Source organism: Marmota monax, unplaced genomic scaffold (assembly GCF_021218885.2).
Source record: "Marmota monax isolate L192 unplaced genomic scaffold, Marmota_monax_Labrador192_F-V1.1 WCK01_AAM20220418_F8-fsc00083, whole genome shotgun sequence".
Taxonomy (NCBI): Eukaryota; Metazoa; Chordata; class Mammalia; order Rodentia; family Sciuridae; genus Marmota; species Marmota monax.
Window position 1 is genome coordinate 3,427,634 of NW_026692848.1, and position 23,629 is coordinate 3,451,262.

Genomic DNA, 23,629 nt, shown 5'->3' on the forward strand with positions numbered 1-23,629 from the left:
GCTTGTATTCTTCATAATGAAAACATCCAGAGATGGGTTCCCTTGCCCTCTGTTGGAAGTTCTCAACTTCTTTTCTTTGCCCTCACCCGTGGTCCTTGCTAACTATCCCTGATGTCATTTATTGTTAGATATCTTGCTAGTGTTGGCATTATGATCACAACTCCACTAAAAGATAGTGAGCCTATGGCTTGAAAGTACCCTCCAAAACCCATGTTGAAATTTAACCTCCGTCATGACAGTATTAAGAGATGAGGCCTTTTGAAGTAGATTCAACCATGAGGGCTCTGCCCTTGTGAATGGGTAAAGACTGGTACTGAGATCGTGGTTACTGTCTCATGATGGGGTCCTGATAAAAGGGTGAGTCTGGCCTGATTTTCTGTCCCATGTGGGCCTCACCCATTTCTAGCATGTTGTGACACAGCAGGAAGGCCTTCAGTCCTGTGCTTTTCAGCCTGCAGGACTATGAGTCACAAATTTCTTTGGAATTTCCTTGTTGTATAGCATTCTGTTATAGCAAGAGAATAAGACAGTAGGTAATTTTTATTATTTTTTTTATTTTGAAAGTGAAACAACCAAAGAGCAATTGTATATGAAAGCCATCATTTATCTTTCAAATACTGGTGAAAAATTCATTTTTACATTACACGTGCATAAAGTGTAATTACGCTTTCTAATGAATAAGTCCTTTGAACTTAGCAGAGGCTGCTAAGTGACCTTATGGTCCCAGAAGTGAATTAGTGACCGTGTTAGGTCTGACTTACAGGGAAGCTGGCTGGTGACATGGGAGGCAGGTGGAGGAAATGGGAGCACCTACAGAGGACATTGCCTCTGTGCCTGTGCACTGGTTTCTCACCCTGTGCCCACAGTACTTCCCACAGCTGAAAATGAAGGTCTTGTTTAGAATCAGTTGTGGACTGAGCCAAGGTGGGAGAAAGGAGTTCATATGTTTCTTACTGAAGCTAGTGATCTTGGTCTGTTGTCCAAATATGACCAGACTTAACTGCTGCCTAAAAACTTCTCAATAAAAAGAGAAAAGACCATAGTCTGTTTAAGCTATATATTGAGTTAAAGTAGCCTCTTACATTTAAAAATGATAAATATATGTTTGGGGTAGGTTTTCTAAGTTTTGCTTCCTTGTATTTCATATTGGATCAGCCTGTGTTCTCGAAGAAGAGGAGGTGTGTCTGTGTGACATGCTTTTCCTTAGCTCATAAAGTAATTTCCTCTGGCCTTTTCCAAACGTGACAACAGCAGCCATCAGTCTTTCCTACTGCAGTAAACATGGGAGGACCCGTCTGCAAGTTCTGTTGTGCTCAAACAGAAGAACTTGAATGTGGGGAAACCAGGTTCCAAAATAAATCTGAATGTCCTCATTTGATTTGAAGTTACTTGTTGTACTTGGGTTTCCAAAGGAAGGTTTCTTGATTCAAGAAAGAGCTCCGACACAAGTTTTAATAATGGCAGGTCCCTTGAAAAGGTGCACATTTGCTCAAGATTAATTTTCCATTCAGATATGATTTCTTTTCCTCTCTTAATGATTTTTAAAAGTATCAGCATTTAGGGGGTTCTACGAAATCAAGAGTTTAGAACTTAAAGTATGTTTTAGTGAGGTAGTCACTCTAAACATGTTTGTGTTTATATTGAAGAGTTATTGTTCATGTCATTGGAAACAGATTCTAAAGTCTTCCTCTGATTTTGATTCTGTAGTTCTTCACAATGTTTTCAGAGAAACCGCTTTATCCTCAGTCTAATTAATACTTACTAAATTAGTAAGGACACAATGTGTCATAGTTATTGCAAACATGATTTAAATTTCTCAATTTGGTGATTTAAAATTCCTCAAAGATAGATTTACACAAACAAAATGAAGAATCATTAAAATAATAACTGAAGGGAGAAAGGTGTTAACCTTGTTTCTTCTCAAATATTACATATCACTATTCTAAAAGAAAACAGAGGAATTAAAATGAGGGTAGATGACATTTCCTTAAGAAAATGTCCCAGCTGCACCCCCAGGAGACAGGTGTTTGCTGAGTCCCTGGATGCTGGGAGCCATTAGCCAAGTAGGTATGACAATTTCCTTGCCAGCGTACCCCATGTTGCAGTGACATTGAATGTAGGTGACCTTGCTCAAGGACCAAGGCGGATTAGGGCGTTCCCGGTTTAGGTTCCAGGTTTAAGGTTTAAGATTATTCCTGCTGGGAATAGGGCATATCCTGCTGCCTGAGTTCCCCTTGAGTTCTCACGGGATTCAGAGTATTTTTTGAGAGATAGAAGCCCAGAGAACGTGGATTTGGGCAGAGAACGTGGATTTCCCCAGAACGTGATTGTAGACGGCTGGTGTGAGTTCGGGAATAAAGAGTTGCTGTTTGAATCTACAAGCTGTGTGGTGGCTCGTGATTGTGTGCCCAGCCAGACTGCGGCATTTGTGCCCAGCCAGACTGCGGCACCTGGAGCCCCCTTTCTGGCCTACTCCAGCTGTCCTTAGGACACCTTACATAGCAGTAAGCTTTTGAGTATGGTAATAAAAAAATAAATTTCACGGAATCAATATTAAGTTAGAGAATTTGTCAATTAAATGTCAATACTGACATCAAATATCCAAGTGGTTAAAAAGAAAGAAAGAAATTCGGTCTTTGATCAGTTGTATGTGAGCATTCCAAGATAAACAAGCAGGACATGCTTTTTTAAAATTTCTTTTCCCCCTATTTTTTGTAATAGTTTTGGTTGTGCTACCCAGACACTTTAAGCTGAGTCTGAAGATCTAATGGCAAGAGTTTTCTTAGATAAGTAAAAATTCTGGCTTAAAAACAATATTTTCTGGGCTGGGGTTTTCTGTGGTTCAGTGGTAGAGTGCTTGCCTAGCACATCTGAGGCACTGGGTTTGATCCTCAACACCACATAAAATAAATAAAAAAAATAAAGGTATCGTGTTCATCTACGACTAAAAATAAAAGAAATATAAAAAACATTTTTGTATTTCTGTGCCATATTGATATATAAATAAGTAATGTAGTTTCATATTTAAATAGTTGCAATTTCAAGTGTGTGCTGGGTAGCTCAACTGTGGGTGGCAGTGAGGAGACAGGAGGGCTGGAGGTGGAAAGTTGTGTCTCCTCCCCTGGCCTCGACTCTGTTGGCCTGCGGTGCAGCAGAGCTAGGGGCTAGAATCTCTTACAAACCAGGCCCAGGTTGGGTCTGGCACCTGCTCCTGTCCTCGTCTCTTCAGAAGTGGGACCTCCGCTCTGTTATTGACCCCTCAGTCTTTCCCACTTCCCTGTTTCCTTAACCCAGCCAGCCAACATGTTTGTGGATGGTCCCTTCCTGTAGCCCCTCTGGATTCTCCGGAGTGTGACATCTGCTTCAGGTTAGGACCCAAGCTGCCATACCTGGTGTGAAGTCACTGCTTTACACCTGGGCTGCATTTCTTATTTTTTCCTGTTGTAACGTGTCAGTTGGCATTGAGGAGGCTGGGACACCTCAGAGGGCTCTGTGATGGCCACAAGACACCTAGTGCCCAGAGACCTTTTTAAAAGCACTTACCTTATAGCGAAAACAGTGCCAGCCACTCCGTTCTTTTGAATTCTGAATATTCACACAGATGAGCAACTGTTGTTACAGTCACACAAGAACACAGTCTTACTTACCCTTGTGCCTCTACCTGAAATCCTCTGTAAAGTCAGTAGGTGTCTCCTCCTTTGTTGCTCCCCTTTTCCACTGTTCTCCCGTGAGATGTGGATCTTGTCCTTGGCCAAGTACCTCTTCACATGTGTGGGGAGGGTGGGGAGCTTCCTTCCTGCCCATAGTGGTTCATCCGAAGGCCCACAGCCTCTGTGGCTTCTTTTCCTCCCTTCTGGAGAGTTCTGAGACCTTCTGATGGAGCATTTTAAAGTGTGCTGGCACACAGAAGGCAGCTCTGCACACTGCGGCTTCTAGACCAGAATGTCCACATGTCGGAGAACCTGGGTTCTCCGTTAACTCCACCAGGTCCAGGGTAACATGTGGTGGGGGTGGGAAGGAAGGGAAAGAATTTTAGCTTCTGTGGATATTAACACAGCTCCACATGGCTTTGCCTCCAAGGTCTCCGTCCTCCCACTCTGGTCTGCCCTTGTGTCCCTGAGGACATGCTGCAGAATGGGACTCTGGTGAGAACTGCCCTAGTGTTCTCCTGGTGGCCTCGGGTCTGCCCTGCCCTCACAGTTCTGAGTCCCTCTTCCCCCAGAGGACCTGAGCTGCCGTCTATGGCATGTGCTGTCTTGCCCCTGGAAAAGCCTCCAGTGTCTCATCATAAAACTTGGAACAAAAGTAAATCGCTAGCCGAGCTCTGGCCACTTTCTCAGACCTCAGTGGATGGGAGGAGCCTCACCTCGTTCCCACCTTTCTTTTTCCCTGCTGTTTTCCCCCAGCAGGCCAGGCCCGATTCCCGTGGTCTTCCTGAACTCTCCGCTCTGATGGAGTCCTCTCTCAGGTCTCAGGTCTTCCAGTGGTGGCCTTTTTCTTTTTTCTGTTTTTTAACCTTTTTCATTTTCACTTTTACACAGCACTAGTTGCTGCATGAATTTCTGAACCTGTTTATTATATACCTTCCCCCTCTAGAATGTTCTAGTATTTTGTTCTTTGCTATACCTATGTCTGCTACATGCAGGCATTCAAAACTTTTTGGATTAAATGAGTGTAGCCACAGGCTGTGTGATGGGCTTGTACTTCATGGTGCACAGAATAAGTGCATTAAGAATCCAGCATCCATAGCAGTTAGGTCTGCCTTCCTTTCATGAGCAGAGCTAGAACGTTGTTTCTAGCTCACATTAAGTGACCACCTAACTAATTTGTAATCAGAAATAAAAACAGAGTGTATTTATTAAAAGCATTTTATGCCAACTTTCTATTTTTTTTCTTTTTTAGTTAACAATAAAATAAGTACTGTTAACTGTTTTAAGTTTTGTTTTGCTGTTAAATCACTTAACTGTATCAGTCTTTCTAACCCTCATCGTGCCAAGTTTACATGTGCAGTGATTTCCAATGGAAAAAACACTTACATGTTTTTAATGCCCAATTCTATTAAACTTTTTTACAGATTTATGAAATAAGAAATCTCTTTTAAGATTAAAGCTTATATTATTGAGCAGAGAAAAAGAAATGTTGATTTTTTTGGTGAATATGAACAAAAGGAGATTAAATTATTTTAATCACATGAAATAATTATTTGTAAACAATTTTTGTGTTCTGTTTCTGTTTAAATTAATTTACATGCAGAGAAAACAGATAATATACTTGCTGTGACTGATAATATAGATAATATACTTATTCCTTAGAAGCCAAATACAAAAATATTCGTTTAAGCCATAAACTACTCCATTAAGAAAATATTATAGATCCTGATTAAGGGACATAGATTTTCAGATGTATCTGTGGGTTACAGGAAGAATATACATAACTTCTAATGAACTTTCTAAACTATAAGAGATATATCCTTACAAAAAGTAGGGTTGTAAAAGAGATAGATAGTTGAGTGGATGAAAGGAAATGGGCTGATAGAAAACTTTGTAATTGATAGGTGTCAAAGATGTGGGTGATAGGAAGAAGCAGTCTCCCGGGCATCTGGGAATTTTATCTTTAGGGAGCACAACTGGGTTGTAATCCTCTGCCAACCTGAGAGAAGGTGCTCCTGACACATCTCTGTCTCCTGACCCCAGGCTGCAGCCCCAGGCAGGACTGTGTGCACAGATGGCAGCAGTGGTGTCAGACTCATTGGAACTCCAATGTGAACTGGAAATCATGACATCATCTCACTGGTTACAGTTTCCTATTTTTGATGATGATATATTTTTTTCAAATTATGTAATTTGCTTTGTTAAAAAGAACTAGATTAAAATTATTCACTAACTACTGCTTGGTTCTCCTTTTAAGTATAGACTTCGTTCTAGTTAGATTATAGGGAATATATCTGTTTGAATTTTTACTCAATCATTTTTCTTCAAAGGAAACGATGAGCCATTTTTAGAGAATTAGAAAGGCAGGTGTGGAGCACATGGGTGTGAATGCCAAGCAGCTGAGAGGAAAGCTCATTTGATGTGAGAGGGGAGACATTGGGAGGGACACTTGAAAAGCAGAAAGCAAAGCTCAAGAGCAGGTGACCCATCACTCTCCACATGTAGTCAGAGAGAGTCCTGCACCTCGGGTCCTTTCTGGCCTTGTCCTGAGCTGCCCATCACCACTTCTGTGCCTACCAGACTTTCTTTGTGCAAATCCAAGTGTTGGGAGAGATTCTCTCTCAAGGTTTCTAACCATGCTAAATTTCCAAACTTCCATGAACATGAAACATGGTGTGTAGCCATGTGAGTGTCCCAAGGAATGGGAAGAGAAATGAGCATAGCTCATGTGACATATGGTTTCATCAGTAATGTTGAGGCAACAGGAAGGTACAGTGCATACCTCATGGAACTAGGGATAGGAATGATTGTTCTCACCATTCAAGACACTGTTCCTCAGTGCCATTTGACTGTCCTGCTTGTTCCTTGTGTCTGCTTTTTAATGCTACTTTTCTCCTATCATGAAGAATACCCCTCTGCTGTAAATGCACAAGTCTCTCTGGTCCTTACTACAAATGTGCCAGTGCTGTGCTGACCAGTGTTGTATTGTGTTCTAGAGACCGTGTTATTGGTTTGATGATGACTGCCTGTGATCTTTGCTCTGTGACAAAACTGTGGCCAGTTACAAAATTGACAGCAAATGATATATATGCAGAATTCTGGGCTGAGGTATGTCCTTGATTCTTATATTAACATAGATAATGTCAAGAAATGGGAAAATATTTGAGGAAAAATTTAATGTGTGGATAATTTGTTTATTATCATAATTGCTCATGTTTCTGGTTATTTCAGAACAGTGTAATCAGTCAAAAATGAAGAAGGATTTAGGAATTATGCACATGAAATGAGAATCATGATTCTATTACATCTTCCTTGAAAGTGTGTGTAAATTCTCTAATCTCAACTGAAAGCATATAGGAATTTATTTCTGAAAAATCATGTAGGAATTTCCCTTACTTAATAGCAGATCTTATGTTCATTCAATAAACATTACAGGACATCTAATTGAGGCAGTAGACAAAGAGGAACCCATAATACGTGGGCTATATTTACCTGTGGGGAGAAATAGGAGAATAATCATGGTGCCCCCAGACACACGAGAAGGCGTGGCTATGCCAGTGGGCACAACACCTACACATTTGTGAGTTCTGTGGAGTGTGTGCAATTTAGTTCATGATCTTCCTGAAACAAACACATACATGACTTTTGTTAGCATGTTTCTCTGACTGAATTATTTAAATTATCATTAATGTTCATTGTATTCCTTAATTTGTTTTCTGAAAGAAAGTAAATACAATTCTCTTGTTCAAATGAATCACAAATACCTATGTGTCTGCATGTTCAAATTTTACTTTATGAAAAAGAGTGATAAATCCTTTGGGTTCATTCTTGGAGTAGAGATGTAAAGGTCAATTTGGAGAGCAAAGAGTTGTGTGGTTGAGGATTCAGCCACATATCTCTTGTAGGCAGGAGAATTAACAAAATGTAAAATTAAAAATCACTCACAGGTTGACTAGAAAGGATAATAATGCTGAACTGTTTCACAGTGGTACGCCAGGGAATGTCCTTGCCTGAGGCCCACAGCCCGAGTTGATTGTGCGCCTGCCATTGCTTTTCCCAACTACTTTACGCCTTGTGCATGTGTGCTTTTGCAGGACTTCCTTTCTTTGCTTTATTGTGTGTGTATCAGAACCTAGGTACTGTCAGACTCATTTAAGGAGATTGTTTTAGATGTTCTTGTCTGAACTGTAATGTTTAGCTTACTACTATCACAGCCAGCTTAATTTGCATGTGTAACCCAGAATACTTGTACTTTCTATAAATACCACTTAGTTTTGCACATAATTTTACCTAAATATATTTCGTTTTTAACCAACTTTGTTAAATGTGAATCAACAAGTGTCAGAATTGCAAGGTGACCTTTACCCTTTATCCAGCTCATTGATAATATTGAGTCCACTAGTAGGATGTAACACCCAGCGTGCTCCTGGGCACAGTCTTCAAGGACTTCCCTCGTAGTCTGTGGAAGAGACAGGAACACAGTTACCTTAGGTCTGATCTGCACACCTAGGGTCACAGTTCTCCTTCCAGCCCCACCTCACACTCCTGCTACAGCCACCACCAGAGCAGGCCTGGGCCTCTTCCCCTTCCCACCGGCTTCCTTGCAGAATCTGAATCACAGTGATCAGAGAGCCTGGTCTTCAGCCACCTTGCTTGGGATTTAATTAAAGCCTGCTTGGCACTTAGTATGTGGCCCCAGGCAGCTGGTTGATGATGATTCTGATTATGTCAGTACCTTCTTCACATTCTCTGCAGCTGTTGTGACAGAAGTCAACTTGGCAGCAGGGAGCAGAGCCAGTGCCCTCTGTCCCTGGGAGCCCTCCTTACAGACCTGGTCCACAGCACATGGTTGCTTTCCTTTTGGGCATTTGTCCTTGCTTTAAGAAATATTCAAATCGGTGTTTATTTAAAAATCTGTTTACTTATACTACTTTTACAATTCTTGAGATCAAAGAACTTAATGGGTTTCACTCACCTAGGATGGTACAGAGAAAGGTTTGGAACCACTGATGTTAACACTTAAAGTGACGTCAGCCAGCCGGAGTGGCTCTCCAGCACCGCGCCTGGCCGCGCACAGAGTGCTCAGGGCCTGCTGCTCTGGGGTACTGCAGGGCTCCCTCAGCAAACCTCGGAAGACCCAGGCCACTCTCGCGATTCCGAAAGCAAGCCTAGTTAACACCACTGAACTGTTAAAGGAATGGTAGGGAAGAGTGGGGAGTAGGAGAAACTCAGGAAATGTTAAGGAAGAAGATTTTAACAAGTTTTAGCAAATAAAAAGCAAGATAATTTTTTAAATCTATAAGATGAAGATAATACATCCATCTCATATTGTTTCATGAGGATTACAGAAATAATGCTTACAAATTAGCCCAGAGCCTATAATGTGAGAAATCTTTACACAGATTTTACCGTGATTATAAACTAGGTGATGCTTTGGTGTCCCTTCCTAACGTCCTCAGACTGTTGCTGAGTGGTCCTCTCCACAGCCCAGCTTACCCCGCTCCGTTCTGTCCCTGGTTTACTGCTCCTCCCCACTGTCACTGTTTCTCCCCTGCTGTAACTCCCACTAACTGTGTATCAGCACAACGAAGGCCGAGAGAGGACTGAGACTCTGTGCAGGAGAGCATCTGAATAAAGGCCAAATAGTGATGCCGTTAGGCTTTTTATTGTTTTGACACATTTATTTTAAAAATATTTTTATTAATGCACTGTAGTTATGCATAATGATGGGGTTCATTTTGACATCATTACACATGCATGAAATATAATTTGCTCCATTTCAGTCCCCAGTACTTCTTCTCAAGACAGTATCCAGCAATATTTTTTGAAAAAAAATAATAAAGGGCATAACTTGTTAATACCAACATTTTATGATTATTTGAAAATTGAAAGAGAATAATTTCTCCCTCCCCTTTATTTTAGGGTGATGAAATGAAGAAATTGGGAATACAGCCAATCCCTATGATGGACAGAGACAAGAAGGATGAAGTCCCACAGGGGCAGGTATGAGTTGGGGGAGTCCACTTGTTGTTCATGTGGGTGTAAAATCATTCACGAAGAGAAAGCTGTAACACCTTGCAGAGTAGAGGGACAAGTGGGTCATCCCAGGTCTAGTGACTGATGAGGAAAGTCAAGGATTTATCCTTCAGGGACTGAGAACTGGGAGAAGAACTATATCCTTGAACCACCATCCACTTGACTGAACCTGCACAAGCTTACACACTCTTAGGAATCTTACTTGAGGGATGGAAAAGTAGAATCCAAAAGTTGGTGTTCCCACTGAGGATGGAGGGCCAGCTCTGACCCTGCAAACCAAGGTGGGGAGTCTGGAGGGTGTGGCTACCTGAGGGCAGGAAGGAGGGCATGCTCCTGGACACACGAGAGCTGCTGGAGACCACCTTGCCTACCCCAGCTTGGTGGCAGAAGACGGAGCTTAGGAAGCCCAGCTCTCTGCAGATGGCATTGCCGTCAATAGATTCTTCTGACCTGAAACCCAGGGATGGAGGACTTCGAATTATTAACACACTCTGTCATTGGCTGAACTAAGTTTTTGTTGTGTTGTTTTGTTTTTTGAGAGTAGCATCATGGATTTTGTGTCAGGTCTATTTTTTCCTCAAAAATAATGCTTAGTATTTTTTATGTTTTTTAGTTGTAGATGGACACAATACCTTTATTTTTATTTACTTTTATGTGGTGCTGAGGGTCGAACCCAGTGCCAGGTGAGTGCTCTACCACTGAGCCACAACCTCAGCCCAGTGCTTAGTATTTTATAAAGTTTTTTCTTAACAATAATTGACATTAATGATTGTCTTTCCAGGACTCATTGTAATCCATGTCGATTTTTTAATATTCTAAGAGAGCTTTTGCAATGGGGTACATGTGTGTATGTGATGTTTTTCTCAGTTATGAGACCAACTTAAACTACCAATCTTCTAATGACACAATAGGAAGAAAGTTACGGACAAAAACTTATAGAATTTGCTTAGAAGCATGTCAGATCCTCCCGGTATGGTGGTTCTGGACAGGTTCTCTATGTTCCTGCTCTTTTTAAATTTAATGTGGGCAAGTCCACGGCTCAGAGAGGGTTGGCCTGACAGGGAAGGTGAGTGGTTTACTCCTGGCAATTGCCTTGGGTGGTTCATTTTTTTTCCTTCTTACATGACAGTGCACCTGACATACCTCTTCTGCATGCTAGACAAACACACACACAAACAGGATCGCCTGCTATCCCTGCTCATGGAGTTATTTGGGGTTACAGCGACTCATTGTTTCTTCCTGGGGTTTGCTTTTTATGTTGTATTTTAAAGTCCTTTCCCACCCTGACTAGACTCGCTCCTGTATTTTCTCCAGTTGTTTCTTCTTTGTTTCATCACTTTACGTTTGATTATTAATTCTTTTGGCATTTGTCTTGTTACATGGTTTAAGAAAAGAATCTTAATAAATTTTCCTTTGCAAGTGTTTAAACAGTTATCATAATAGACTATATAGGAGGGCTGAAAATTTTTCCCTGATGCACTCAGGGTTTAGGTTATGTTTTTGTGTTTTGAGTAGGAGAATAGTTTGCTTTAGAATTGCTTGCTTTGGGCCAAAACTTTGAGTCCTTTTATAGTGTGATAAAATATCTCTGTGATCAGCTAATATTTATCAACTATGCTGCTCTCCAGTTATTGAGTACAGTGAACATATTCTTTGTCATAATAATGCAATTCTCTACTTTCCAATAATTATTCTCTTTCTTGGGACTTTCTACTTCATGACACCTGCTAAATATTAGAATCAGGGGATCTCTGCATGAGGTCTGGAGTTAAGAAGGAAGCTGCACAGACACTGTCCTAGGAAGATGGCCCTGACAGGAACCGTGCCAAGGAGAAGGCAGAAAGGCACTGCGGGGCCTCTGTTCTCCCCTGTCCTTTGATGCATGTCCTTGATGCTCAGTTTTTTAAAGAAATTGGTAAACTGTGGCCTGTGGATTCCCCCTGAACCTGTCCTGAGTCCTGCTGGCACTTGGGCAGTCGTGGGCCAGGGGTGAGTGGAGCTAGCCCATCCTGGGCGGGTCTTGGTGGCTGGACCGCCTGCCTTCTCTGCCACCAGTCTCAGGATCTTTTACATCTTGCCTCCAGTCTGACGCAGTATTATCTATTAGCAAGTGATTTAAAATTCCTGATAAAGTGTTCTTTAAAATATTTTTACCGTGGAATTTAGAACTATTAAATCTAGCATTTTGAGAGAATAATAACACCAGAGAGCTATGATATAGTAAATAACGTTTATCACAGGTAAAAAATAAAAGGAGAAGGCCATCAGGTGCCCACTCCAAGGATAGTGCACAGTAGATGGGGACACTTCGGTGACACCTGAACATCGGGCTGGATGCAAGTCAGACCTGTAGAGCAACAGACTTAGCTCTGAAATGCCTGCATTGGAGTACTGAGCTTAACCAGCAACAGCAATAGCCTAACTCATATCAGTAGATCCCCTGTAGCTCAACTTGGGTTTTAGATCTCAGTGGATATAGACTTTTGTAATATGTTTTTTTCTTATTTGTTTTATTTCTAGGATGTATTTTAATGCATTTTAAACTGCATTCAGCAGTAGTAGTCGTTGAGCCCAAATATCACATGCAGCACAACTAGAAGATTTAATTTATAGTTATTAGACTTGAGAACAGAAGTTGAGGTCGACTAGATCACTAATGGGCAGTTCTGTTTCTTGTCCATGACTTTGCACGGAGGCAGCTTGGGTTCTACAATGCCGTGGCCATTCCCTGCTACACCACGCTGACCCAGATCCTCCCCCCGACCGAGCCTCTGCTGAAAGCATGCAGGTACGTACAGTGGTTCAAGCTGTAATGTGATCTAGAAGACAAGAGAAATCCAGAGCAAATAACAACCAAGACTCCATGTAGGACTTTTCATTCCGTCGACTTATGAATGTGTCTTATCTACAGTTTACAGCAAACATGAGTTGAGAGGCTCTAGGTTTGCCTAGGTATCAAGTTTCCCTCTTTTAGTGTCTTGGGGGTCCTGGCGGCCAGCTTCCCAGCTCCTCCTCCCCTGCAGCTCAGCGCCCATCAGAGGTGAAGCTTAGACACCACCTGGTGTCAGGCAGTTCATCCCGCACCTCAGACAGGACGCGGTGGGGAGCAGGCCTGCTGACGGAGTCGGGGTCAGCTGTGGAGACCTTTCTGCTCAGGGGACGGTGCCCCCTTACACCTGTGCTGCCTGGCTGGGCACCGAGAGAGCACACTCTGCTTAGCCCTATAAATGGCCTCTGCTGATGGGGGCTCCTCCCTGGACATGGGAGACCAGGCCACATGCCACAGGGAAGGCCCAGGTGTAGCAGCAGGAGATGCCCAAGCTCATCTCACAGCCACTGTAGTTCCTTACATGTGCCACATGAGCATATGTGAAAACCTCACTCACAAAATCATCCAGGAAGGAGCAGGAGGTGTTTGTAACCCTGTAGAGGTCCCACCCAATCCTGTTTTTTAAAAAGTCCAAACAGTAATCTCCGTTCATGGATGCTTATTAGGAAAGAGGCTTATCTTAAGTCATAGTTAATGAGTTAAATGGAAAAAAGAGATAACTTGAATGGGGGCCCCTTCCTATTTAAGTATTTTTTTCTTCCAAAAGAAATTTAAGCTATCTCTTACTTGTTCTAGCTTCAGACTCTCTGTCCTTCCCTCACTTTTTCCTGAGGATTCAATTCAGTTAGGAACATTAAAATCTTAAGAATATTTTTAATTAACTTTTAAAGGAAGTTCCTCTGAGGAAAGCCTGTGAGTAGGTGCCCCATGGTGTTCCTGACTATGTACCACAGCCAGCATGGGCATGGGCATGGGCATGGGCACGGATGCACTCTGGGAGGACGAGGACTGACACGCGGTCGGCCAGTGCACACAGAACCAGAACCAGAACCGGCTCTCCCTTCTCTGCTGTTGAGATTTACTTTATGGATTATTTTTTAAGGACAACAGGCAAAGCCTACCCAGCAGCATAAAATAATGATGGTTTTCCTATGTGAGATAGGGTCTCTCCTTCCTCGCTCCTCCTGGGGAGATTTTGGACCCGCCTTAGTTGGGTGGAGCCTTGGCCGGCCTGAGCTGTGATTGGTTTACTGGAGTCGGCCCTGTGCACAGGGCTCAGCCATGATGGGAGGCTGGCATGTGACCAGGACTCTCCTGGTGGGATCCCGTTGTGGAAGTCAGGCGCACTGAAGAGAAATTGGAGCATCAATCTAACTCCAGCATGTAGCTTAGAATTCCCTGTTTCATGCTAAATATTTAGAAGTGGGAGGAGTGCATAGCTGCTGTGGCCCTGGCTGCGGATGGTGGAGTTGCTTTCTGTGGGCAGCTCTGTGAATGCAGGACACAGTATCATGGTGGCTCTGACACCTTCTTCTGCAGCAGACATGACTGAACCACATAATCTCTTTAAGGCCGCTGTAATCTTAGAATTTAAAAAATCAGCATGTGTCGTCGGTATTCAAGGAAACATGCCAAATGTAGCATCTTCCTTTTTCCAATGCACCAGGAAACCTTGAGTCTGGGAAAATGCTATTTCATGTTATGGTGTGGAAATTAGAAGTGTAGCACTCTTCAGTCTATATTTTAGGAAGCCCTTTTGTCTGAAGGTGTCTTATCATATCAATAAAAGAAAATTGTGGAAAGAGTTTTTACTGTGCCGTGTATGAGTTTTGTTTGCCAGTGTCAAAGTTCCCTTCTGATTTTGACTTTGCATAACAGAAAGCAAAGTCCAGATGGGAGTGTTCCAGGAGTTCTGCAGGGTTAGCCATGCAGAGCACCCTGGTGGTCCTGCAGCAGTTGCCATCCCACGGTTACAGGCTGACCTGCCTGTTACATTCAAACTGAGGGCTTCGAGAGAGACCAGAGGGCTGCGGGAGGAGCAGCCTGCACTTCAGACGGGAGGCACCAGATCACAAGTGAGGCTTTCCCGTAGCAAGACAATTAAGAGTTTGTGCCAGGCAGTTTCATTTTGTGTGTGACACAGTATTCAGAATGAGATCTGAAGCATGGTGAGGAGTGTCTCCAGGCCTCCAGAGGGAGCCCTGTGTCCAGCCTGCAGTGTGAACGCCTGGGTCCTACTCTGCCACAGCCCAGTGGCCTCCTGCACTGCCATCCCTGCCTTTCCTCATCTTGCACAGCCCAGCAGGCACCTCAAGGGCTCACTCCCTTGAAGGTCAGTCCCTCCAAATGCTTAAGAAATGGCACTTCCTGACCCTTGAGTGGCTTTGTCTTTGAGACTGGAGCTTGTGGGGGTGAGGTGCCCAGTGCCCTGTGGTTCCCAGGCCTTTTCTGTGGAGACATGGCTGGTGCAGCCCAACCAGCTCACCCCAGGGGCCAAGAAGCCTTGTGCCCAGTCAGGCCACAGGGCTGTTTGGTCAGCTTTGGAGACGAATGCAGAAATTCTCTTTTCATCGTCACCTCTGTCTTCTGCCCCCAGGGATAACCTCAGTCAGTGGGAGAAGGTGATCCGAGGGGAGGAGAGTGCCCAGTGGATCTCAGCCTCGCCAGCGGCCCCAGAGACCTCTGAGAAGCCACCCGTGAAGACTGATGGCTGACAGCAGGGCCAGTCGTCCCACCAGCGAGTCTCATCTTGCTTCTTTGACTTTTTTCCTTTTATTTTTGAGGGGGGAAAACCTACACCTGGTAGCTGGGGTGAAAACCTTGGAGAAGCTGACGTCAAGTGTGTGTGTGCGCGAGCAGACGACTTCCCAGGGTCTCAGCACACACACCCAGCCAGAGTGCAGCCAGCAGGGCCCATGTTCAGAAGTCAGCTGGCCAGGACTCCCCAGCCCCCACCCGTCCTTTTCTAGCAGGCTGATTTGCCCAGGCCTTACAAGAAATGGACCAAGACTGCTCAGAGGGTGCTTTCCACGGCGTCTTTCTCTGAGGGTTTGACACGGTACTTTTGTGCTATTCTACTTTGGCTCTCACACCATTGTTGCTTTGGCGTCCTTGGCTATAAATAGGTTTTTACACTTTCCTATTGTGAATGTTCTTGTGTGACCTCCTTGGGGTTGACTTGAATTGTAGCCCAGCGCCTCAGGACCAGTGTCATGAAGATCAGAGTCAGAAGTGATGGAAAAGCCAACGCTCCACGTCTGCGGTGGAGGGCGGTGAGCTGGCTTCACACTAAGGGAAGCGGACGTCTGGCCTTTTGAGAAGAGCTGTAGGTGTGCACCCTGTCAGCCTCAGAACTTCAAGTCTCAGTTCAAACAATGTCAAAGAGTTAAAAAAAATTCCTCATTGTATTCTTGGAAAATTTATTGAATCTTTGCATAAAGAACAAAATAAAAGCAAGGCATATAAAACTTTTAATGAATAAGTCTTGTGTGAATGTAAAATGTGAATATTTAATAATGAGTCCTTGAAATTGTCACTTTGTCATGGAAAAAGTTTAGACTCATATTCAAAATGGAAGGTTCATTCTAAAAGTTACTTCGCTAAAAGACCATACAGTTCTCTTAAAATCAAATGGCACCTTGACGTTTTGATGTTCCGTAGCTCACTTGAGTTTGCTGTCATCCCTCCTGTTCTCTCTGCGCGCTGCCCAGTCCCCTCTCAGAGGCGTGCTGTGGGGGGCACAGCCATGGGGAGGCACAGTGCCCTTGGACTGTCCCTTGTCTCTGTCCTGTTCTCTCCTCCCAGATTAAACATCCACATCAAAACCAGTGACTTGGGTGGTTGCTCCTATATGAGTTTTTGGCAGACTAATACCACTGAACAGGTTAGTGTCTAGAAGAGTCCAACAGCGCTCTCTGGATCCTTCTGCAGACATTAAAGAACAGGCAGTATCAGGTCCTGCTAGTGCTTTAAAGAGTCTGAGCCCACCCACAGCACAGTGGTATCTGAACCCCAGGGAATCAGAGTCTTCAGGAAGTGACACCCAGTCCTTAGTGAGTAGCTCATTCTCTATTCTCGTGGCAGGAACATGGAATATTACTTTAGAAAACAAATTTTTAAAAATAGGCTTATGCATACTCGATACCATACACATCATTCATATGAGCTTGATGTTTGCAAAATTAAAGCCTTTTCTACAACATGGTTTATTATGTTGTAGCAGAGTTGACTGTACATAACCACTGTTGTTATTTTAGATTAACACTATGTGTTCAGTTTCCTTGTGGGCCTCTGAAGTTGCCATCTTCTTTCCATGGAGCTCCATTTGCTATTGTACTTAAGTAATAGGAAGTAAAATGTAATAACTAAAGAGAGGAATCCGACTGTGGCTAGATCTACACACACATACATGCATGCATGTAGCATGTGTGCACACACAGATGTATATATGATGCACTCACATAACACATGAGACAGAAGCAAAGATAGGGAGAAAGAGGCAAACGTGTATGAAAAATAAAAATCATCCTCATTCTTTAAAAAGTGATTTTTGTGTTGAGAAATGTCTGTTGCTTGATAAGTTTGACTGAAGTGTGATTATTCAATGAGGATAAAATTCTAAAAAGTTGCATAAGTTTCCTCATATGAGTTTATTAAATGATCCCATCAAATACAACTTTCATTATGTAAATGAATTGAGTCATCTAATCTAATTTGTAAGGTAAATTTCAGGAGGGGGGTTATCATTTAAGATTATTGTTTAATTAAAAGGATTTTAAAGGCATGCTGAATCCTGATTCTTAATGGGGAAAACAACCACTGGGCGGGGAATCTCATGGCCGCTTTTACATTTGAAGGTTGCTCTTCTGATCTGATCACAGGAAATTCTTTTAATTTGATATGGCCAAGGGTATTGTATTGTATGACTCTACTTTGAACAGTTTTCCAAAGGAGAGTGTGTGGCTCTGCTGGGGGGGTCCATTTCTTGTGAAATCTTGTCATAATAGAACTGCAGCTTGAACAAAGTAATATATGCTATAACATCAAGTGTTTCCATCACTTTTGCCATGTGTGAGATTGTTTTAGGAAGCATAGATTGACCTAAAAAGAGCCTAGGATGCACTGATATTTAGTTAACGATTCGTTTTGGAAAACATATGGTCAGGAGCATCTTTGCATTTTGGCAAATATGTTTGGCAGACAAACTGTTTCTCGACTTTTTCCCAGATCTTTTCTTAAAAGGGAAGTGTGATACCAGAAGCCAGGCAGAGGTTTTAATGCCAAATTAAGGTGATATTTTAGAGTAGGCTGGATTTTCCTTGATATAAATTCAGTAAGCAGCTATAACTAATGTAGAAAGTCCAGTTTGTAGAAATTTATATTGTTTATGTTGATTAGTAATGGGTAATGCAATTATTCCATTATCTTTCCAGACTTAGTGAGCATTTTTTAATGTATGCCAACAACAACATGAAGCATCGAACCCTGTCAGTGGTATAAAATCCTACAAAAATGCAAGCATCTTATTAATTAGTAATGAATTAATTAATTAGGAAGACTAAAAGGGAATGCAGTGGGTATAAACAGCTAATAAACATGGCCTTTTTCCCAAGGCAGGGACACCTGTATCTCAGGCCCCTGCTGTAGTTACTGCAAAGATGAGTCTGAGAGACTGACCTGGGGAAAGAGCCCGCTGAGCCACCAGCCAGCAGGCTCCATCTTGGCCCCTCCTCATGGTGACCCTTACAGTGGCATTCCAAGGGGTGCCTGCTCACAGCCATGGATGCAGGGTCCATCTGATCTGAAACTAGATTTGTTCAGTGTAGGTTTCCTCTTTTTTAGCATGTTTTAAAATTTTGTTTTTCTAATTTTGTACAGGACATGCAGAGATGCACAAATCCCTAGATACCTGGGTTTTTAGTTTGCCATGTTGTGTTTCTGGTCTCTGAATTCAAAGTCAAGGTTTGAGCTCTAACAGTACTAAATTATTCACCATGCCTTGGCCTGTGCCTTGACTTTAAACACTGCAGTTTTATTTACTTCCTCTCTCCTGGTCATTAGTTTGCTTTTTCTTCTCCTCCTCCTCCTCCTCCTTCTTTCTTTTTCCTTAAATATAATTGAAAACACTGAAAGGACCACATCCCTGGTTAATTTGATCAAGTTGAGTGAACCAGGACCATTCTCTCCTCATCAGATTCCTGTCCTTTCTTTGGCTTGCTTGACATACACCCTGGTGACTGCAACCAATGAACAGCTCAGATTGTCTTTACTGAAAAAACCTAAGAACTAACACTGCGTCTGATGTGGTTTTGTTGGCTTGCAGGTACCAGAGGCATGATTCAGATTTTTGAAAATCACTTCTCTATATATTTCCAATGTGTCTGCTTTCTACACTTAGATTTTATTTAGGTTGTAATTCTCAATGACTCTTCTTTTAGTCACTTTAGTGGATCCCTTCTACTGCAAGTGTTGATTTATCAATCACTGTACAACTTGAGTTGGCTGTGTATGCTAAAGTCAGTTCCCCATGCTTAGCAGCGCATGGCTGTTAGAGTTGCACATGTGTGTGAGTATTAACCTGATGCACATTTTGCTCAATTTTTTACGCATTTATACTAAGTTTAAATTAGTGATGCCCAGTGCAGTACATGTTGTTTTTGTTGTCTTTAAAAAATAAACAAACCAAAAACTGTACAGTTTGGTTGCCTAAAGCATTGGATATATTTTATGTGACGAAAAAAATTAGCCAAGAAAGAAAAAGTTCAGTGGAATTCTTGTTCCAGATTAAGAAGATAGAACAAAGAGAAACGCATATTAATATTGCTTAAGAAAAGTGCATTTAAAATCCAAAGAAGCACCATGATAGTCACCTAATTTTTCTCTCAACCTCACAGCAGACAGTGCGTTCTGAGTTGTAAAGTCTGCCTGCTCTGTCCTCAAGTTTGAGAAATTATAACTGAAACATGTATACCTGGGCCTGGCTCTGAGGCCCCGGAAAAATGTCATGAAAGGACCACAGCGGGAAGTCAGCGTGTATATTTTAATGCCCAGCTAATAACTTTGAGGCACTATTTATTTGCAGAAGTTTGAGCAAAATGTTTTTATTCCTGATATAAATTTAGTTTAAAACTGTATTATTTAATATTCCAGGTCACCTAACACATCATCCTATCATGGATGTTGCAACCTGTTTTTTTCTTAGGTCACCCCGATAACCCCATTCTCTGCTGTCGCTCAAATACCCAACATAAAAGACAGTTGGGAATATTTTTTCCATATGATCTGTTGTATGGTGTATATGCTGACTATCCATTTAGTGTGCAGATTGAAAGTACAGTAGATTCATCAGTAGAAGGCATTTCTAATATCTAAACAATATTCCTACCTGTTTGAAATTAAGTGCTTGGCTAAAACACTGTGAAAGTTACCAAAATTTGTACAAATGCAGCATCTTGATTCTTTCTGAGAAGAAAAGGTGACTTTCTCTACATAAACATAAGCGCAAAAGAGATGCTGTACCCCCACCTTGCCAAGGCATCTAGGAGCGCACTGTGACAGGTTCCTGCAGACCAGGACCATGGGAGTGCAGCCAGGCCCTGTACCACAGTGCCCGGATAAGCTGACGACCTATACAGGCAGCAGCTCTGGCCAAAGCCTTACAAGGATCTCTTGGAAGGGGAAAAAAATTCCAAGTTAACAATATCCAACCTTATTGTAGTTGATGGGTTAGTAATTTCCAAAAATGATTTTATATGTATGACATAAAAATCTTTGTAAAATGCCCAAGTGCAATAATTTAAAGAGATCTTAACTTTGCATTTATAAATTATAAATATTGTACATGTGTGTAATTTTTTCATGTATTCATTTTCAGTCTTTGTATTTTAAAAGGAATCTTTACTGTTATGTTTGTATAACAATAATCATTTATTATAACCTAGGCAAGATGTAAATAAATTTCTAATTAAAACAGCTAGTGTATATGCATATATGGGTATTATATGGCAAAATCTAGCTTTGTTTTACTTACATGCTTAGAGCTGCAAGAAATCTTTGTTGATATGTAATTATACATATAAAGTATATATATATATGTATGATACATGAAATATATTTAGAAATGTTCATAATTTGGTGTGAATAATTGAATACAGTTTTTAAAACATCATCTTTCATGTTTTATCATTCGCTGTCTTTTGTGGGGAAGATATGAGATGTCTCCCCAAAGTGCCTGTGAGGACCCAGGCCTCATTCTCCTGGAGGACCGTGTCCACACTGAACTAAGATGCTGTGTTAGCTTCAGCCACTTTCCAGCAGAAAAGATGGGCCAACCCAAAAGGTTAGAGTTCACAATGATTCACTGGCTCCACTGTATGATTTTAAAGTTTCAAAAGCTGGCTGGGAAGACTGGTTTTCAGGATGACTGCTCCCGACTGCAAAGCTCAGGACACTGAGTGCTGACCCAGTGCTTCCCAGCCAGCTTCTCTGACCATGGAAACTTCCGGGCACTTCACACACGTGCACAGTCACAAGGGGCGCACCCTCATTCAGAGAGAGGCTGTGCAGGAAGCACCGTAACTATGCACTGCATGTTTGCATGTGAGTGTACATGAAGACATTTTTCAGACTAGAACCTCACAGAATCCAATAGAGTGATAAGTACACTGGTGGTTTTATCTTTAAAGCTCTGCTTAAGGAAATGGTGTTTTTTGGCTATCTCTGCTTGCCATCAGGTGAGCAGGCAAATGGTAAATATTTAATACCAAAAATTGTTAAAATTTGTATCCCCAGAACCCTCCTTAACCTTAAACATTCCAGAGCTGAATTTGGGAGTCAGAGGTTACTGGAATAGACACTGCATCGTTGAATATGAATGTCCAGAGCTTGGTGAATTTGAAGGCAAACGGGTAGCCCTCCAAGGGGGCTTTTCCCCCAACTCCAAACTTCCTGAGGGCAGGCCCTCCAAATGCACGGCAGAGTGCAGAGTGCAGACAGAATGCTTTGTGAAGTAGTCATTTCCCGTGGACCTGAATGAAATGTTTCCTGTGTTAAAATGAATCCCCTGAGCCAACATACCCATATGATTAGTTGGCAGTTAAAATTACTGAGGGACACTTTGTAAAGCTGATTTGAGTCAGAGTCCTCTGACACATACATTTGATGTTCTGTCAACTGCAGAAGAGTAATATTTCTCCCTTGTGTCTATTTCCTAATACACAAGGATCGGAAAAGCAGCACTTTCACACATGTATTCAACAAGTGTTTCTTGGGCACTTAACATTGGAAGGAAGGAATGCAGGGGAGGGAGACAGGAAGTGGGAGGATGTTTCTGCAAAATCGGATTTGAGTTCGTCTCCCAGGAGGCTTTGGTCACCGCCATTGCTTCCCAGCTCGTGTTCTTTTGTTCAGTCATTACTTACACGATCAGTAGCTCAAAGTTAGAAAGCAACCCTTGCATTTAAAGACAGGACAGACTCGTATTTGCAAGGCAATTTTTTTTAAAGTTTATTCTTCCAGCTCTACTGCCCCTTCTTGCTACACACCTGCACGTGGCTTCCAAAGTCCCAGCAGAGAGGGACTTTCCCTGAGGGTACTAGGAGCTGAGGGGAAACAGCTGAGAAATAGTCAGGAGTTTATTTGAAATAGCAACTTCCAGATTCTTAGCAGGTAATTGTATTCAGGTGATGTCTTGCCTTTTTGATAGGGATCACCACTTAGGTAGAACTTTTGCTCAGAAAGATGCCCCTTCTGCCACCTGCAGTTGCATGGGGCTCACATCTGTCCAGGAGCAGCCCACTGGAGTGACTACACCACCCATTTCCTGTCCCTCCAACTCGTTGCTTAAAACTCCAAGTCACTTCCTACCTTGGAGACCCTCTCCCCATGACAAGCATGCTTCCTCCTGAGAGAAAGGAACAAAGAGTGCCAGTTCTCACCTTCAAGCTGAGGTTTGGGCTGGACATGGTGGCGTATGCCTGTAATCCCAGTGAGTCTGGAGGCTGAGGCAAGAGGATCAACAGTTCAAAGCCAGCCTCAGCAAAAGTGAGGTGCTAAGCAACTCAGTGAGACCCTGTGTCTAAATAAAATACAAAATAGGGCTGGAGGTGTGGCTCAGTGGTCTAGTGCCTCTGAGTTCAATCCCCAGTACCAAAAAGAAAAAGAGAAAAAATGAGATTTGAAAATTCACAGTAGATGGAGGCTTGAGAGGAAAGCTTTTCTGGGTATGTATTAGCCAGTAATCTGGTTTTAAGCAAGATATTTTCAGAAGACTTTTAAATTCCCTACTATCGAGGGCTGCCTGAACTGGAGAAGAGAGACGTAGGAGGAAGAAAGCAACTGGAGGGGTCAGTGTGCCCTCTCCCAAAGGAGGTCCAAGGTGAGAACCACAGGGGACAGCTGGGGGCAGGTAGAAAACCCCAGGATCTGCTAGAGATCCCACAGTTGAAGTCCCACCTCTGAGCCACCATGACAAGAGGGCAAAGCTAAGCAGGAGGTGACCAGATTCTCCAGGCTGATCTTGTGGCCATGACATGGGGACATAGCTCAGGAGAGCACACAGGTCGTGTGGTGGAAGATCATATGGATTCACATCACATCAGTAAGCACCACCCCTGAAAAGCACAGAGACTTGGGGAACGTCACTGGGACAGATGGGACCTAGCAGAGGCCAGGTCCACCAGCAGGGTAGGGCCCACATTGAAGCTCCCACCCAGCACCCCAGTTGTCCTAGGACTCAGGGGAGGAAAGTGTATGTAGGAAGCTTTGATTGACTTGCAGCTTGAGTGAGTTCAGGAGGTGGAGCAGCGCAGCCTGCAGAATTTTCCTGAACAGGACTGAGTTAGGCTTCCTGCTATAGACACATAAGGACATCAGCAAATTCAATACACTCTTAGAAAATGGTTACACTTTTTCCCATTCACATTCAGAGCCAGCAAAATGTGCATTTGGTGTTCTGAGATGGCATATTCTGGGTCTCACACCTAACAGCTGAGAGATTTCTTTAAGTTGGACCTTGTGAGGATCCAGTGGGACCATCCCTGTGCAATAGACTGAAAGTGACCCAGAATTTACTCCAGAGCTAAGAGGTGAGGATGTGCCCTGCAGCATCCTGAAC

At 42.7% G+C, this 23,629-nt stretch overlaps 1 protein-coding gene across 10 annotated transcripts in view; it reads left to right on the forward strand.

Moving 5' to 3' along the window:
* The window catches only part of Pde10a (phosphodiesterase 10A), a 534,453-nt gene extending 515,244 nt beyond the window's left edge, over positions 1–19,209 (forward strand). For all 10 annotated transcript variants that reach the window (XM_058580935.1, XM_046449363.2, XM_058580942.1 and 7 more), the window contains 4 exons: positions 6,647–6,758; positions 9,573–9,653; positions 12,386–12,474; positions 15,113–19,209. In XM_058580935.1, coding sequence (XP_058436918.1) covers positions 6,647–6,758; positions 9,573–9,653; positions 12,386–12,474; positions 15,113–15,230 — 400 coding nt within the window. In that variant the 3' untranslated portion in view covers positions 15,231–19,209. The remainder of the gene's footprint in view (positions 1–6,646; positions 6,759–9,572; positions 9,654–12,385; positions 12,475–15,112) is intronic.
* The last annotated feature ends 4,420 nt before the right edge of the window (positions 19,210–23,629 follow it).